Source organism: Bactrocera tryoni, chromosome 2 (assembly GCF_016617805.1).
Source record: "Bactrocera tryoni isolate S06 chromosome 2, CSIRO_BtryS06_freeze2, whole genome shotgun sequence".
NCBI classification, from domain to species: Eukaryota; Metazoa; Arthropoda; class Insecta; order Diptera; family Tephritidae; genus Bactrocera; species Bactrocera tryoni.
In genome coordinates, this window is record NC_052500.1 from 36,975,432 (window position 1) to 36,991,733 (window position 16,302).

General features: G+C 41.3%; 4 protein-coding genes across 4 annotated transcripts; 3 read left to right on the plus strand and 1 right to left on the minus strand.

The window, feature by feature from the left end:
- The first annotated feature begins 4,963 nt into the window (after positions 1-4,963).
- Positions 4,964-6,935, plus strand: LOC120769053 (protein FAM98A). The gene is made up of 2 exons (XM_040095902.1): positions 4,964-6,190; positions 6,279-6,935. The coding sequence occupies exons 1-2, from the start codon at positions 5,051-5,053 to the stop codon at positions 6,453-6,455; spliced, it is 1,317 nt and encodes a 438-aa protein (XP_039951836.1). The 5' UTR covers positions 4,964-5,050; the 3' UTR covers positions 6,456-6,935.
- A 90-nt stretch (positions 6,936-7,025) lies between these two features.
- Positions 7,026-7,966, plus strand: LOC120769054 (cilia- and flagella-associated protein 20). The gene is made up of 3 exons (XM_040095903.1): positions 7,026-7,211; positions 7,262-7,453; positions 7,517-7,966. The coding sequence occupies exons 1-3, from the start codon at positions 7,128-7,130 to the stop codon at positions 7,964-7,966; spliced, it is 726 nt and encodes a 241-aa protein (XP_039951837.1). The 5' UTR covers positions 7,026-7,127.
- A 114-nt stretch (positions 7,967-8,080) lies between these two features.
- LOC120769479 (ER membrane protein complex subunit 3) lies at positions 8,081-9,166 on the minus strand. Its single transcript, XM_040096503.1, has 2 exons — positions 8,895-9,166; positions 8,081-8,838 (listed from the first exon to the last, which is right to left on the minus strand). The coding sequence occupies exons 1-2, from the start codon at positions 9,041-9,043 to the stop codon at positions 8,226-8,228; spliced, it is 762 nt and encodes a 253-aa protein (XP_039952437.1). The 5' UTR covers positions 9,044-9,166; the 3' UTR covers positions 8,081-8,225.
- A 1,763-nt stretch (positions 9,167-10,929) lies between these two features.
- On the plus strand, positions 10,930-15,689 carry LOC120767802. The gene is made up of 4 exons (XM_040094071.1): positions 10,930-11,081; positions 12,638-12,700; positions 12,934-14,412; positions 14,501-15,689. Exons 1-4 carry the CDS (start codon positions 10,930-10,932, stop codon positions 15,687-15,689), a joined length of 2,883 nt encoding a protein of 960 aa, XP_039950005.1.
- Positions 15,690-16,302: the final 613 nt, after the last annotated feature.

A 16,302-nucleotide genomic window follows, 5' to 3' on the forward strand; every position in this document is an offset into this window, starting at 1 on the left:
CTCGCAACAATATTCTAAACATTCCACTGAACTTTTTCCTGCAAAGACGAAAGAATTAATATTATTTTGGGAATTTCAAAAAGTGTTTACTTTTTCCTGCAAAGACGAAAGAATTAATATTATTTTGGGAATTTCAAAAAGTGTTTACTTTTCTGTTTACGCACAAAGTGTGACGTCACGAAATTGTTGCACAATGTATTTGTTTTTGTAAGAATTGTCAAGAGCTAAACGGAAAAAAACTAACTGTAAACTAGTGTCGTAATCTTGTATTCTATCATTCTTGCATATTACGCACAAAGTTTATTTTCTTTGTTTATTCTCTCTTGCTTCACTAATGTGGGTCATTCACAATGCGTAACCAGCTTTAAAAATTACTTGAAGAAATAATAGGGGGATTCTCTTGCTCTTGCAAGATTGCAGATTGCAAAAAAAATCCCCTACCGAAATATACAAGGGTACGAGAGCACCCATTGCAGAATCTAGTGATACATGAACGATTGATTCGGTCAATTTATTGTAAATGACTATCGTGCATGGCTATTGTGAATTGGCGCACCTTCTGCATTCATTCTTAAGAAAAAACTGTAACAAATCTTTATAATTTAAATAGAAATTATAAAATATATTTAAAATTTACCTTCCTCAATAATTTAACGTCAAAATATATATTTAAGTAAAATGACAGCTGGCAAAGGTTGCAATTATTTTTTTTACGAAAATAAAAATTGGTCTGACATTTCTGCAATTCGTGCACCGTGCAAGGGTTTTGCAAAAGCAAGAGAGTCCCCCTAATGTATTTTTTTTCTTCAGAAATTACTTAAGAGCTGGATACGACCTTTAACAAAAAACTGTAACAAATTGTTATTATTATAATTTAAGTAGAAAATGTAAAATCTATTTAAAACTTATCTTCCTTCAACGGCGTAATATGTCTTTATGTAAAATGACAGCTAAAACAGGATTGTAATTATATTTTTACGTATCATTCTTCTTCTTAATTGGCGTATACACCGCTTACGCGATTATAGCCGAGTTAACAACAGCGCGCCAGTCGTTTCTTCTTTTCGCTACCTAGCGCCAATTGGATATTCCATGCGTAGCCAGATCTTTCTCCACCTGGTCCTTCGAACGGAGTGGAGGCCTTTCTCTTCCTCTGCTTCCCCCGGCGGGTACTGCGTCGAATACTTTCAGAGCTGAAGTGTTTTCGTCCATTCGGACGACATGACCTAGCCAGCGTAGCCGCTGTCTTTTAATTCGCTGAACTATGTCAATGTCGTCATATATCTCATACAGCTCATCGTTCCATCGAATGCGATATTCGCCGTGGCCAACGCGCAAAGGACCATAAATCTTTCGCAGAACTTTTCTCTCGAAAACTCGTAACGTCGACTCATCAGTTGTTGTCATCGTCCAAGCCTCTGCACCATATAGCAGGACGGGAATTATGAGCGACTTATAGAGTTTGGTTTTTGTTCGTCGAGAGAGGACTTTGCTTCTCAATTTCCTACTCAGTCCGAAGTAGCACCTGTTGGCAAGAGCTATCCGGCATTGGATTTCCAGGCTGCATTGTTGGTGGTGTTTACGCTGGTTCCAAGATAGACGAAATTATCTACAACTTCAAAGTTATGACTGTCAACAGTGACGTGAGAGCCAAGTCGCGAGTGCGACGACTGTTTGTTTGATGACAGGAGATACTTCGTCTTGCCCTCGTTCACTGCTAGACCCATTTGTTTTGCTTCCTTGCCCAGTCTGGTGAAAGCAGAACTAACGGCGCGGGTGTTAAGGCCGATGATATCAATATCATCGGAATACGCCAGCAGCTGTACACTCTTATAAAAGATTGTACCTGCTCGATTAATTTCTGCAGGTCGAATTATTTTCTCCAGCAGCAGGTTGAAGAAGTCGCACGATAGGGAGTCGCCTTGTCTGAAACCTCGTTTGGTATCGATCGGCTCGGAGAGGTTCTTCCCGATCCTGACGGAGCTTTTGATGTTGCTCAACGTCAGCTTACACAGCCGTATTAGTTTTACGAGGATACCAAATTCAGACATCGCAGCATAAAGGCAGCTCCTTTTTGTGCTGTCGAAAGCAGCTTTGAAATCGACGGAGAGGTGGTGTGTGTCGATTCTCCTTTCACGGGTCTTTTCCAAGATTTGGCGCATGGTAAATATTTGGTCGGTTGTTGATTTTCCAGGTCTGAAACCACACTGATAAGGTCCAATCAGTTTGTTGACGGTGGGCTTTAATCTTTCACACAATACGCTCGATAGAACCTTATATACGATGTTGAGGAGGCTTATCCCACGGTAGTTGGCGCAGATTGTGGGGTCTACTTTTTTATGGATTGGGCAGAGGACACTTATATTCCAATCGTTTGGCATACTTTCGTCTGACCATATTTTACAAAGAAGCTGATGCATGCTCCTTATCAGTTCTTCGCCTCCGTGTTTAAATAGCTCGGTCGGTAATCCATCGGCCGCCGCCGCTTTTTTGTTCTTCAGGCGGGTAATTGCTATTCGAACTTCTTCATGGTCGGGCAATGGAACGTCTGCTCCATCGTCATCGGTTGGGGAATCGGGTTCGCCTTCTCCTGGCGTTGTGCGTTCATTGCCATTCAGCAAGCTGGAGAAGTGTTCCTTACATAATTTAAGTATGCTCTAGGCATCGGTGACTAGATCGCTTTTGGGGGGTTCTAAGAATATGCTCCGGTTTTGAAACCTTCTGTAATAGCACAAACAGTGGTGAACGTTGAATCGTGGCCCGACTCAGCAGATACGACCTATCTTATGGGCGCACAATGTAAGTAAACAGTGAAAAACGCTACTCCCTTCTTTCTTTGACGTAGGATGCCGGGAGAATTCACGGCATTTGGATTTTTGCCGTGGAAACGTGTCAGCTGATTGCTTTCTCACAAAGCAGGGTTGCCAATCTCGATATACTGTAGTAATTATAAATGTTGTCTTCAATATGTTTAAATTTTCTTAAAATAACTCAAAATCAGAGTTGAATGCTATTATTTATAAATATGTAAACTATTTTTAATAGTTTGTTTTCAGTTTTGATATTTTATATTATAAAAAATTGTAATTGAAAACATATGTAGATGTGTACAAAACTATATATGCGTATTGAGCAATGGCAACATTGTTCAAATGAAAACCACAAAGAAGGAAAAAGAAAGGAAGGGAGTAGCGTTTTTGACTGGTTCTGCTATAAGCCGCCGCATTTTTTCGTAGAATTTTCGAGCATTACCCCTGTCGGCCAGTTTATCAAGCTCTTCGTATTCACGCATTTCGGCCTCTTTCTTTTTCTGTCTGCAAATGCGTCTCGCTTCCCTCTTCAACTTTCGGTATCTATCCCATCCCGTGGTCGATTGTAACGTTACGAGGTAGGCAGTCTGTTTTCTCTCCGCTGTGACACGGCACTCCTCGTCGTACCAGCTGTTCTTTTTGCAGCTGTTCGTAAGAAGTTGGAGATGCTGTCCCACAGTTCCCTTATACCGAGTAGTTGACGAGTGCTCTCAGAGAGCAGGAGTGCAAGCCGAGTAGCAAATCGTTCGGCTGTCTGTTGTGATTGCAACTTCTCAACGTCGAATCTTCCTTGTATTTGTTGACGAGAGTTTTTTGCTGCACAGAGGCGGGTGCGAATCTTGGCTGCAACAATATAGTGGCGTTAAAGTCGCTAAGTACGATTTTGACATCGTGGCGGGGACAGCTCTCATAAGTACGCTCCAAGCGCTCATAGAAGGCATCTTTGGTCACATCGTCCTTCTCTTCCGTCGGGGCGTGGGCGCAAATCAGCGATATGTTGAAGAACCTCGCTTTGATTGTGTGATTGTGGCTAGACGTTCATTCACCGGAGTGAATGATAGTACTCGGCGACGGAGTCTCTCTCACGAATCCAACACGAAACTTACGGTCTTTTATATGGCCACTGTAGTAAATGCCACAAGGACCTACTCGTCTCTGTCCTTGTCCCGTCCATCGCATTTCTTGGACGGCGCTGATGTCAGCCTTTATTTTTGCGAGGTCATCAACCAGCTGGGCAGTGGCACCTTCCCAATTAAGGGACCGGACATTCTAGGTACATACATGCTCTCAATCGTAGTTCTTATTTCGTTTGCCATGGTCGTCATCACAAGGGGGGTCTCTCATCCGAGGCTGTGTTTTCCTTTTCATTGGGGGTGTTTTTTTACGCGGCGGGTCCCAAACCCAGCCTTCTCTCTTTAGCTCGCCTTCAAACGGATGTTATTAGGCTACCCAGGGGATACTTAGTCAAAGACCGGAAGTCGTGAGCTGCTTGAGTCATATGTAAAAGAATCGTTTCTGGCCACTCCCAAGTGAATGGCGATCAGAGAACTTCTACACGTGATTCCATCCTCCTTTACGTGTCATTGCACGAAAATAAACATGGGTTTGGTCTCTCATATTTTTCAGCCATTGCAAATGATTTTCTTGGTACGTTTGTTGTTGTGCCGTTGCTCCAAGTGGAAAATTCTGCAATTCGTGCACTGTGCAAGGGTTTTGCAAGAGCAAGAGAATACTCCTATAGACTTATGCGGGAGGACTAACCGCTTCATATGTTAGATATTTCAGTTATTTAACCGGTAAATCACTACCATCACTGCCCTAATGGCGTAATAATAAAGTTATAAGTTATAACGATCCGAAAACATAGCGTTCAGAGTTGTATTTGCTTAAACTTATTTTAGTATGCAACCCAACAACAAATTTTGTACACCAGCATAAAAATTTATGATTTTATGATATTCCAATGCTTTATAACACGTTGTGAGTACCCCAATAATATTCAACAACACAATCAGCCATGTGAAGATAACTATTTTAGTCAGTGTAGCGTGTTTGTTGGGTATAAGTATAGAAAATGTCAATAAACAATTATACTTCCATTTGACATTACGTTTGTGCTGTCAGTCTATTATATATGTACATACATACAAATCTGTTATATATATACAAATGTACATATATTTATATTCCGAATAAAAATAAGAATTACCGGGTATTAAAAGGATCGGCTGATTGCAAAAATGGATTATGAATTAGAATTAATTGATTCCCTGTCAGCATTAGCTTATGAGGGTCCGTGCTTGAAAGTGGATGGTCTAGTTAAAGCGCTGGAAGGTGGTCCTCACGATTCAGATTTTCGTCAGCTTATTGGTTGGTTAACCGAAGAACTGCATGTCTTGCGAAAAACAGATGAGCACGTAGCTGAGTTGCAGGATCAAAGTGAATTTTCAATGGAACTTTCTGCTATGCTAAAAGAACTTGGATGCCCTTATCAACGTTTTGTTGCTGGTCCGTTAACCGGAAGATTCGAAACTCGAGAGGCGTGTGCACAACTACTCGATTACCTCTTAACAGAATTAATGGCAACGAAAATGTCTTATCGTCTTCGACCTGCCAAACAAGCACTTATTATTCCTAAATCTGAAACTAATACGGCGCGTTCTCTGGAACAGCTCTCTCGAGATGTTGGCCTGGGTAAACCACCAGATAATGTTTCGCCAAAAGCATTTTTTGATAAACTCAATTTTAAAGTTGAAGAGCTAATGCGCAAAGCCAAACCCGACGTGCTGAGTGAACCATTATTGAATTTAAAACAACCTCTATCTGCAGCACAATGGAAGGAATTGGATGCAATACTTTCCAATCTAGATTTGGAATATAATATGCGTAGACAAATGCTGTTGACTCGTCTTGAAGTAACTATACAGAGTTTTCAATGGTCTGATAAAATGAGGTCAAGAGAAAATGAAATAGCAAGTCGCTATCAAAAGAAATTGCAAGAATTAGATCCCTTGCGTTTTGGTAATGAAGATACAAATATTGTAGCATTACTTGCTGCACGTGCAGATTTGGCTATTATTGAAAAAACAAGTTCTGTGCAAGTGCGAAAAAACACAGGTTGCAAAATACAAAAGCATGTAATAGGAAGCGTACCAGATCGGGGTGGTCGAGCACATGAGCATGCTCCCCCGCCTCCAGAAATGCCCTCTTGGCAACAGCAACGATCTCAAGGACCTGCTGGTAACGTTGGAGGAAACTTCCGGGGTGGGAGAGGTGGAGGTGGCGGTCGAGGAGGCAGTGGCCATTGGCAGCAATATTCAAACGCTCCACAACAACAACGCCAATCTCAACAATTTGAACCACGTCAACCTACCGACCAAGTAATTTTAAACTTCATTTATAATACAGTTCTAAAATTGGATCGGTATCAGGATTATTAAATAAATCATGTTTGTTTTTATGTGGTAGGGCCGGAACCAGAATTGGGTTAGCGGTAGCGGACGAGTTCAAGGTAGCGGCTGGTCCCAGCATAATAATGGTGGCTTTTTTCAAGGTAATGAGGGACGCAGTGGTGGTGGTGACAATTTTAACCGGGGACGCTCAAATTATCATCGGGGAGGCAGTGGAGGCGGTGTTCGTCGTTAAAAATAAATAAATTACTCACCTACGAAAAATATTTTGGAATAAAAACAAAATATTCATGTATATGTATTAAGTAATTCATTTTGTCTTAAACATATGTACCTTAGCAAGACAAAGGTATTATAATTCTATACGATTGTCGGGGACTATTTCAATTATGTCAGTTGGTCATTAACCCCGCCAAATGTGAAAAGCTCATAGATAACTATAGGTTTTTAAGTTGCGACTATTATGTGAAATAACACTTAATAATAGCAAGTTTCAATAATTCCGATTTCAAATGTCATCAAGACAATGCGAAAGATGGACACATGTATAACGGTTCTCTACTATATTTTGCACACTCTTAAAATTATCTGTGCACACCTTCCTGATCATTTTTTACAATAAATATTCAAAATTGTTGTTAGTAATTAAATTCTTACACTTCGTACACATGTATGAATTTAACGTATAAATAAAAAAAACTGTTAAGTGAGCGTACACTTGGTTGTTGTGGGAACAGTGGCATTTTTAAACAAAATTCATATGGTACTTTGAATATTTCAAACTTAAAAACTTTGAATCTAAAAATTCTGTAGCACAACTACGAAACAAAAAATAATAATTAATTTATACCCAATATAAATCAGAATAACAATTTCAAATATTGTAGAGAATAACGATTAAATAAAAATGTTCCGAAGTAGACATCAGAAAGGTTGTTTTTCTGTGTTTTACAGCTTGGGTAGCAGTCCGTTACAATTTTGGTCTACGCATGTAAGTTTGTCTTCAGATTTAACATCTTTCGTAAATATTTTTGTCCTCAGATCCAAAACGGTTATGTTAAAAGGGTTGTAGATGAGGATGTTAAATCTATCGTGATGGAGATTATGGGTTCAAATGTATCAACCACATATATAACGGGGCCCCGAGATCCCAAAATGTCCTTTGGTATCAAACTACCATTTTTAGTATTGCTCATAAAGAATCTACATAAATATTTTACATTTGAGGTTAAAGTAAGTAGCAGAGCAACATAATTATGTATGTGCAAATATTTACAATAAAACAGAATATTGTAGATTTTAGATGATCAACGGTTTATGCGTCGTTTTCGGGTTTCGAATTTTCAAAGCAAAACATCTGTAAAGCCCTTTTGCACGGCTATGCCAATGGGTATGTCTCCGGGTTGGAATCAAATTCATTTCAACTTAGCGGACTTCACACGCCGTGCCTATGGCACCAACTACATGGAAACCGTTCGTCTACAAATACATGCCAATGTACGCATAAGGCGCATATATTTTACTGATCGCTTATATTCGGAAGAAGATCTACCGAATGAGTTTCGTTTGGTTTCGAAACCAGCTGAAAAGAAGAAGCAACGTGATTACACAATTCCCGCAGCACGCCCTCCATCCCCGGCGAAATCAGCGGCTACAACTGAGCGACTCGGTTCTCCTACTGGCGAGCCTTCAGTCGCTGAACCTTCAGAAGTACCTACTGAAATGGATATTGAAAAATATTACTAAAAGTATAATTTGGTAAAATTCGCTAACTGACGTCTAAATGGAAGTTTTCTAATGTTTGCTTTTTATCATAATAGTATACGCATATGTCCATAACCAAAATTATAGTAAACACAATTTTATTTTATATAGTTAATATTTGGTCTAATAAAACCGATTTATTCGCTTTACGAAATTTTTCTAAATTTAAATGTTGGTAGTCACCACAGACATAAATTAAACACCAATCCTAATCTTTGTTAAAATATTATCATCAAAGTTGTTACTGACGAATACTATTCTCAATTGATACATCGCTTCCGAACGCATGATGTAACATATCCTTTTCCACATTTTTCAACGCACTATGATATTCGGTAATCTCCAAAGCTTCCCATTCAGCTTTAAAAGCTGCTTTGGGATCTTGAGGCATTGTCATTGCTGCACCAGTCATTGCATCTGCTTGTGCTTGCGTTTGATCTGCTTGATTATTTTCGCCAAGTACTAGTGTATAAATAGATCGAAGACCGAAGACATTTAAGAAATACCACGAAGCTGACGATACCCAAGCAGCATCTAGGGAAGCAAGTTCCACACCACGTTGCAACATAGGTTTAAACCGCAGGGTTAATGGAAAAGGCACTTTTGTGGTTACGAAACCTGAAAACATCCAATTAATCCAGCCACCGATTATTACCATTGGTAGAACATTGATAAAGTTTCCTTTCACCATGTCTGTTAACATAGCAGTTGAGTTTTGAGCTACAGGTGCCCGTTTTTGTGTTTTGAAATAGCCAGTTTCTTCGTGATTAAAAAAATTCTTCCGCATAGCAAACGAATGCGGTGTAAGATATTTACCATTTTCACGTAAAAGACGAGCCCGAATCATTGCTTGACTGTTGAAGAAATTAATGACTTTAACAAAATCGCATTGTCATTACCCATGACTTACCTATCTTGAATTTGTGTGATTTCAGCTTTCTTCTGGGACGATATTAAAACAGAGACGTAGTGTCGAATAACGCCGACAAAAAACGTTATGAGCACGATGGGAAGAAAAACCCATACTCGTATATTTGGATCGATAAGTAATTCAGTCATATTGTTAATTCTTATACAGAACAAATATGGCTTTTTTCAATCACTTTTTTAGTATCTTGTAGTTAGATTACTTTCCTATTGCAAGAAATTGTCGATTATCCTGACAATGCTGTTGACAGCTGGTTTAAATTTTCATTCGCAACGCCCTGTCTCCACGGTCAATTTTTATTGCCAATCAAATTAGAGACAAAAATTAGCGTTTTTTATAACATTTTCCATTATGGCCAGATTGAACAAAATAATAATTTTTGGGCATTTAAATTAAAACACCTAACATTTAGTACGAATAAAAATTACTATATAGTGGTTATTTATTATATGGAGAAACTATTTAAATATTTTTAAAGTATATTAGAATAACTGACTTTTGACCTTACAATACCCAATAAAAGGATTTAAGCTTGTTAGCTCTCAAACATTAAACGTTTTTAATCATTTTCCATTGAAAATAATCTATGATGCTTTAAATTACAAAACGTTTCATCAAATACCTTTAAATTTCACAAATTTATTTAATTTCTATTGTTTTACATTTTGTATAAGTGGTCTTGAACGCTGCAATAAATCCCTCCGTTTACATATTTATTTTTTAAGATTTCAATCTGGCCATCGCTCGTTTCCAACAGAGAACGTATATTTATAGAGAAGGTTCACGATGTCAAAAATTTTGGGATATATCAATTTTGGGATATTTACTGTTTTGGATGAGGCATTTCACCACAGAAAATTATTAGTGCGTTTCACCACTTAACATCAGGGGACACGAAAATACCAGAATTGAGCATTTTCAGTGTTAAATGAGAAAAATAATAATTCCAATGTTAAGGAATGTACGCTTACGCACAAACGAAGCTGCATATAATTTATAGATCGGTTGTAACAAAACGGCGATTATTTGTAACGAATTTATAGTTAATAATTTTAATCAGTTTAAGGATCATTGTGAATTATTAGTTTAAGCACATTATTGTGAAATATCGCAGTGTCCTTTATTCCTGACGTTCGTTTTCGGTGTCCATACTGTTGGAACGCCGATTATAATTCACTCAATTTCCGAACGCCGAAGAGATATGCTGAGACTGATTGATTGATTAATATGAGGAATGCACCGCGACCTTTGGTCTATTCTGCCCTCTCCTAACTCACATATACTCACCCAGCCCCAGCGCATCGATGAGTTCAATAGACTTCCGGGCGCTAGTGAGGCTATGCGATCCCTATCCGAAAACATTGATCCGAGGGCCTTAGTCCTGCGTCTACAGACTGCTGTGCAGTCAATCAGCAGGTGCTCCGGGGTTTCAGGCTCCAAGTCGCAGAACCGGCAGTTAATGCAAGAGGATAGGCCCATGTTGTACAGGTGCCTGTTCAACTTGCAGTGGCCGGTATACCATACGACCAGTAGCCTGAGTTTGTTCCTGGGGAGGTTTATTATAACCTTGAATCTGCTTAGATTGTATCCTCCCATTAGCAGCTTGGCATGTCTCATACCACGCGTTTGCCGCCAATGCTCCTCTCTGCCCACTCTCTGCGGTAAGTTGATCTTGAAGATCATTGAATATTGTAATAACCTTTTCTTTATAGAAATAAATTGTTGTTCTTGTTTGTCATCGTATGCACGTGTACGAAATGTATGTGGGCATACATGGGGTTGAACACAATAAAATTCGCCAGCCAACGGAATTGAGACATCTTTATTTCGCAATCTTTATTTCGCAGTGTCTCATTTCGCCGGATCTGTATTTAGCAAGATCTTTATCACGCAAGACTATGCATTCTTTTATATTGTCGCCAAATTGAATGCAAACAGCCAATTTGCATTGCCGTAACTCCCGTGCCAGTGGAGTACATAATATATACGAGTCGCCATCGTGACACAACTTGTTAACATGTCTATCGCCAAACGGGACGCCATCCCGCTATCCGCCGCCAACGTCATAGCCGTTATATTGCCAACGGGACGCCATCCCGCTATTTGCCGCCACGTCGTAACCGTTACGTCGCCAAACGGGAAGCCATCCCACTATTTGCCGCCAACGTCGTAGTCGTTACGTCGCCAAACGGGAAGCCTTCCCGCAACTCTCCATCAACGTCATAGCCGATACGTTGCCAAACGGGACGCCATCCCGCTATTTGCCGCCAAAATCGTAGTCGCCACGTCGCCAAACGGGACGCCATCCCGCTATTCATCGCTAACATTATAACGTTTATGTTGCTGATCATATTTTTCTGTAACATTTTCCTTCAAGCCGCCGTATTATTACAATGGAATACTCAACTAGAAAGAGTATGCGAATTCAGCAACAATTAAGCCTTAGTAAGTCAATTACAGTTGAAGATCAAAGATTGGATAATGATGATGTGGATAACGGATCCTATCATCAAGGTAGTGCGTCAACTAACTCTAGCGCATCTCCTAAAGTTACAGTAGAAAGTCAGTAACAAATGCTCGTTGCCATGCAAAAACAAATCAATGCTCTGAGTAACCAACTGCGAGGTACCCAGGTAAAGTTGAAGGAAAGTGAAGGCCAGTGTGAACTTCTGAAGTCCACGATACGTGTAGAGGACGGATCAAGGTCAAATTCCATTGCGACCCCAGTGGATCCCGTTTTAGATACCGCTACACAACCGATAGCAGTCTCAACGCAGACAGCAACGAACTCGCAGAATAGTTCCAACATTTCTATGCAGTCTGCGTCAACGTATACAGCCACCACGCATACGTATACTCAGTGCCCTTATGAAGGTACTACATCGCCGATCTTCACAGCCACCGCCTCTTCCATAGGTGCTATGCTTCAACTTCATTACAGTCGCAGCCATTTGTTAACGTTACACCAGACAGTTTATATCTGCTTACACTACCGAGAAAAATTCAAGATTTGCCAGATTTCGACGGACGTGCAGAAGACTGGCCTATGTTCGCCGCCGCCTTTGCACATTCAACTGCATCATACAATTACTCGAATTTCGAAAACAATCAACGTCTACAGAGATGTTTAAAGGGTGAGGCTAGAGAGACAGTGCACTCACTCCTAATCCACCCGGATAACGTTCCTGCCGTTATGGACTCTCTGCGATTTCGATTCGGCCGTCCAGAATTACTTATCAAATGTCAGCTTCGCCAAGTACGGGAGATGTCATACATAAGTATCAGAATCCGCCATCGACAAAATGATTCCTTTCTCAGTCAAAGTGAAAAACCTAGCCGTGTTCCTACAATCAGTAAATGGTCAGCAGCACTTGTGTAACCCAACGTTATTGGAGGAACTTGTAGGAAAGCTACCCATGAGCAAGAAACTCGAGTGGGCAAAAACCTCATTGATAATACAGCCATATCCCGCAATTAAAGATTTCAGTACCTGACTTAGTGGAGTAGCCGATCTAATATGTACAGTACAAGATAGTGGACGCACACGTTCGAGCGAACCAAAGCGCCGCGTTCTTCTTCAAACCGCCAACAACGCCAGAGAAATCCTATGTCCACTGTGCCATGTTGGACACCACATATTCGATTGTGACACGTTCAAGTCGCTAAGCATCCGTGACAGATGGAGTAAAGCCAAGCTCCTTCGCTTATGTTTCTCTTGTCTTCAGGGTGGTCATACCACAAGAGATTGTCGCCGACGGAAAACCTGCAGATCGAACGGATGTCAAAGAGTACATAACAAACTGTTACACGAGCCACCGAGGAACATGTCAAAGCTACAAAGGGTTGAGATTCCACCTGGACCAACCACAGCCGATGCAGTACTCAGTTGTACAGACAGTGGAATGAATAAACAAAAAGTGTTGTTTAGAATACTTCCAGTTACAATGCTCGAATTAAGACTTTCGCTCTACTGGATGAAGGATCATCGATAACTATGGCCGATTCTTCTTTGATTGAGCAGCTCGGAGCAAAGGGTCATCAAGCTACAGTGGCTGGGTGGAAGAGCTGCTACTGATAATGCAACTATCGTCGACATCGAGATTAGTGGTTCCAGTTCAGGCCAGAAATATAAGTTGCATCATGTTTACGGCATCCAGAATTTACAACTTCCGATACAAAGTTTGCAGAAAGCTGACGTAGATGAAGCTCGTTTGAAAAGATTGTCGATTCAAACGTACGACAACGCCGTTCCCAAGTTGCTTATTGGATTAGACCACAGCCACTTGGGAATTCCTAGTGAGATCGAAACCCTACGATATAAGGGTCCTTATGCCGCACATACTAAGTTAGGTTGGGTCGTCTTCGGGCCGACTGATAACTTCAGTCAAGCGAAGACGTCGTGTTTGCATATGTCCGTCTCGGAAGATAAATATCTGCATGATATGGTGGCCGATTACTTTAGTATCGAGAGCTTCGGTGTACGTCCAGCACCACTCGTCGAGCCTGATGATGATAAAAGAGCGCGCCAGATACTCGAGTCCACGGTCACGAAGATTAACGGACGTTTCCAAGCCGGTCTCCTGTGGAAACGAGATAATGTTCAGCTCCCCGACAGCTACTCCATGGCCGAGAGAAGACTGGTCGGAATCGAGCGTAAGATGAGACGAGACGAAACATTTGCCCGAGAGTATCGTGCTATCATTCGGGATTACGTAAATAAAAACTATGCCAGAAAATTGCGCCCAGAAGAAGTTACAATTACATGTCCAAGAACGTGGTACCTTCCACACTTCGGTGTGATGAATGTCCATAAGCCCGGTAAACTGCGCCTAGTGTTTGATGCCGCCGCCGTTGTCAACGGTTGTTCACTAAACAGTTACCTGCTAAAGGGTCCTCAACAATATCAACCAATGCCGACAGTACTTTTTAATTTTCGGGTTGGCGCAATTGCCATCGCCGCCGATATTAAAGAGATGTTTCACCAAATTTCTATAAGAGAAGAAGATAGAAGTGCCCAAAGGTTTCTTTGGAGGGACGGTAACGACAAAACTCGTCCAGACGTATACGAAATGCTGGTAATGACATTTGGAGCCGCATGCTCGCCTTGCACGGCCCATTATGTTAAAAATATTAACGCACTTGAGCACCGCGAAAGCTGTCCAAGAGCCTACGACTCTATCACAAAGCATCACTATGTTGATGACTTCGTGGATAGTTTCGGCAACGTTAAAGAAGCCATTAAAGTAGCCAATGAAGTCAGACGTATTCACAAGAATGCCGGGTTTGAACTACGCAATCGTGTCGCAGAAATTCTCGCCGCTACCGACGCTAACGACTGGCGTTGGATACCGTCAGAGGAGAACGTTGCTGATGAGGCAACAAGACCAAGTACAACATTCGATAGTCATTCAACTTCACGATGGCTAAATGGACCGTCATTTTTAACGGAAGAAGAAGTAGCCTGGCCTACGTCTGAAAGAATCCCTGATCTGTTAGAAGAGTTTGAAGAGCTTCGCCCGAAATTTGTAATACTAGCCGCGCCGTCATGTGTTATAGACATGACAAGATTTTCAAGTTTATTTAACTAGGCTAAAGCGAACGGTCGCTTGGGTCATCCGATTTATAGATTTGTGTCGTCACAAAAAAGTGGAAGGGTGCCTGAACGCCGAGGAATTAAAAGTAGCCGAAATTTTCCTATGCCGCCTTGCCCAATATGCCTCGTACTCACTTGAGATTAATCAATTGAAAGAAGGCGGAAATGTAGAGAAGGGGTCTGAGTTATACACACTCTCCCCGTTTATCGACACGGAAGGTGTTATGCGTGTTAGCGGACGTATAGATGCTGCCAGCTGGCTTCCGTATGATACCACGCGACCTATCATCCTAGCGCCAAACCATGATCTCACACGCTTGATATTACTGGATTGTCATAATCGGATGAAACATCAGAACGTGGAGGCGACGATTTGTGAGGTTCGGCAAAGATACTGGGTGCCGAACATAAGACGTACTATGAAGAAGATCATATCGACATGTCTTATTTGTAAAATTTCAAGGTGCACACCCTCACAGCCTATGATGGGTCAATTGCCAAAAGATCGACTAACGCCATTCGTGAGGCCATTTTCTTACACAGGTATTGATTACTTTGGTCCTCTCAACGTAACAGTTGGTCGGCGTAAGGAGAAAAGATGGGTGGCGTTGTTCACCTGCCTAACAACCCGAGCGATTCACCTGGAAGTTGCTGCCGATCTTTCGACAGATGCATGCATTCTTGCAATTCGAAACTTTATCAATCGTCGCGGTATGCCAGTAAGGATTCGTAGCGACAACGGTAAGAATTTCGTAGGAGCCAATAATGAAGGAAAACGATTTCCCGAGGTGTTTGATTGTCATCGTATTCAGGACGATCTTGCTGTGAAAGGAGTTGAATGGATATTCAATTGTCCGAACAATCCTGCAGAAGGTGGCATATGGGAGCGTATGGTAAGGTGCGTAAAGCGTGTTCTCAATGTAACTTTAAAGGAAGTTGCCCCTCGCGAGCACACGCTGCAGAGTTTGTTAATTGAAGCCGAGAACATCGTCAACTCCAGACCACTCACACATCTGCCGCTATCATCAGATCAGGATGAACCGCTCACTCCGAATCATTTCTTGCTTGGTGCTGCCAATACTTCACAAACGCCAGCCGCCAATGATATCGTCACGAAACCCTGCGCACTTGGTAAACAGTGGCGCATCGCCCGACAGTTAAGAGACACCTTCTGGAGACGATGAATTCTTGAGTATTTGCCGACGCTTACTCGTCGAATGAAGTGGTGTGAAAGACCAAAACCAATTCAGGTTGGTGATCTGGTATTTGTATGCGACGTCAACATGCCGCGGAAGCAATGGTGTCGTGGTCGGGTAGAAACGGTGCACCGTGGATCTGATGGCATTATCAGGAGAGCTGATGTACGCACTAGCAGTGAAATCCTTCGTCGCCCCGTGTCAAAGTTAGCCATTTTGGACGTGGAGTAAGTGAATCGGATCGATTCACGGAGGGGGGATGCAACAAAACGGCGATTACTTGTAACGACTTTATAGTTAATAGTTTTAATCAGTTTAAGGATCACTGTGAATTATTAGTTTAAGCACATTATTGTGAATTATCGCGGTGTCCTTTATTCCCAACGTTCGTTTTCGGTGTCCATACTGTTGGAACGCCGATTATAATTCACTCAACTTCCGAACGCCGAAGAGATAGGCTGAGACACTGCGGTAAGTTGATCTTGCAGATCATTGAATATTGTAATAACCTTTTCTTTATAGAAATAAATTGTTCTTGTTTGTCATCGTATGCACGTGTACAAAATGTATGTGGGCATACATGGGTTTGAACACATTAAAT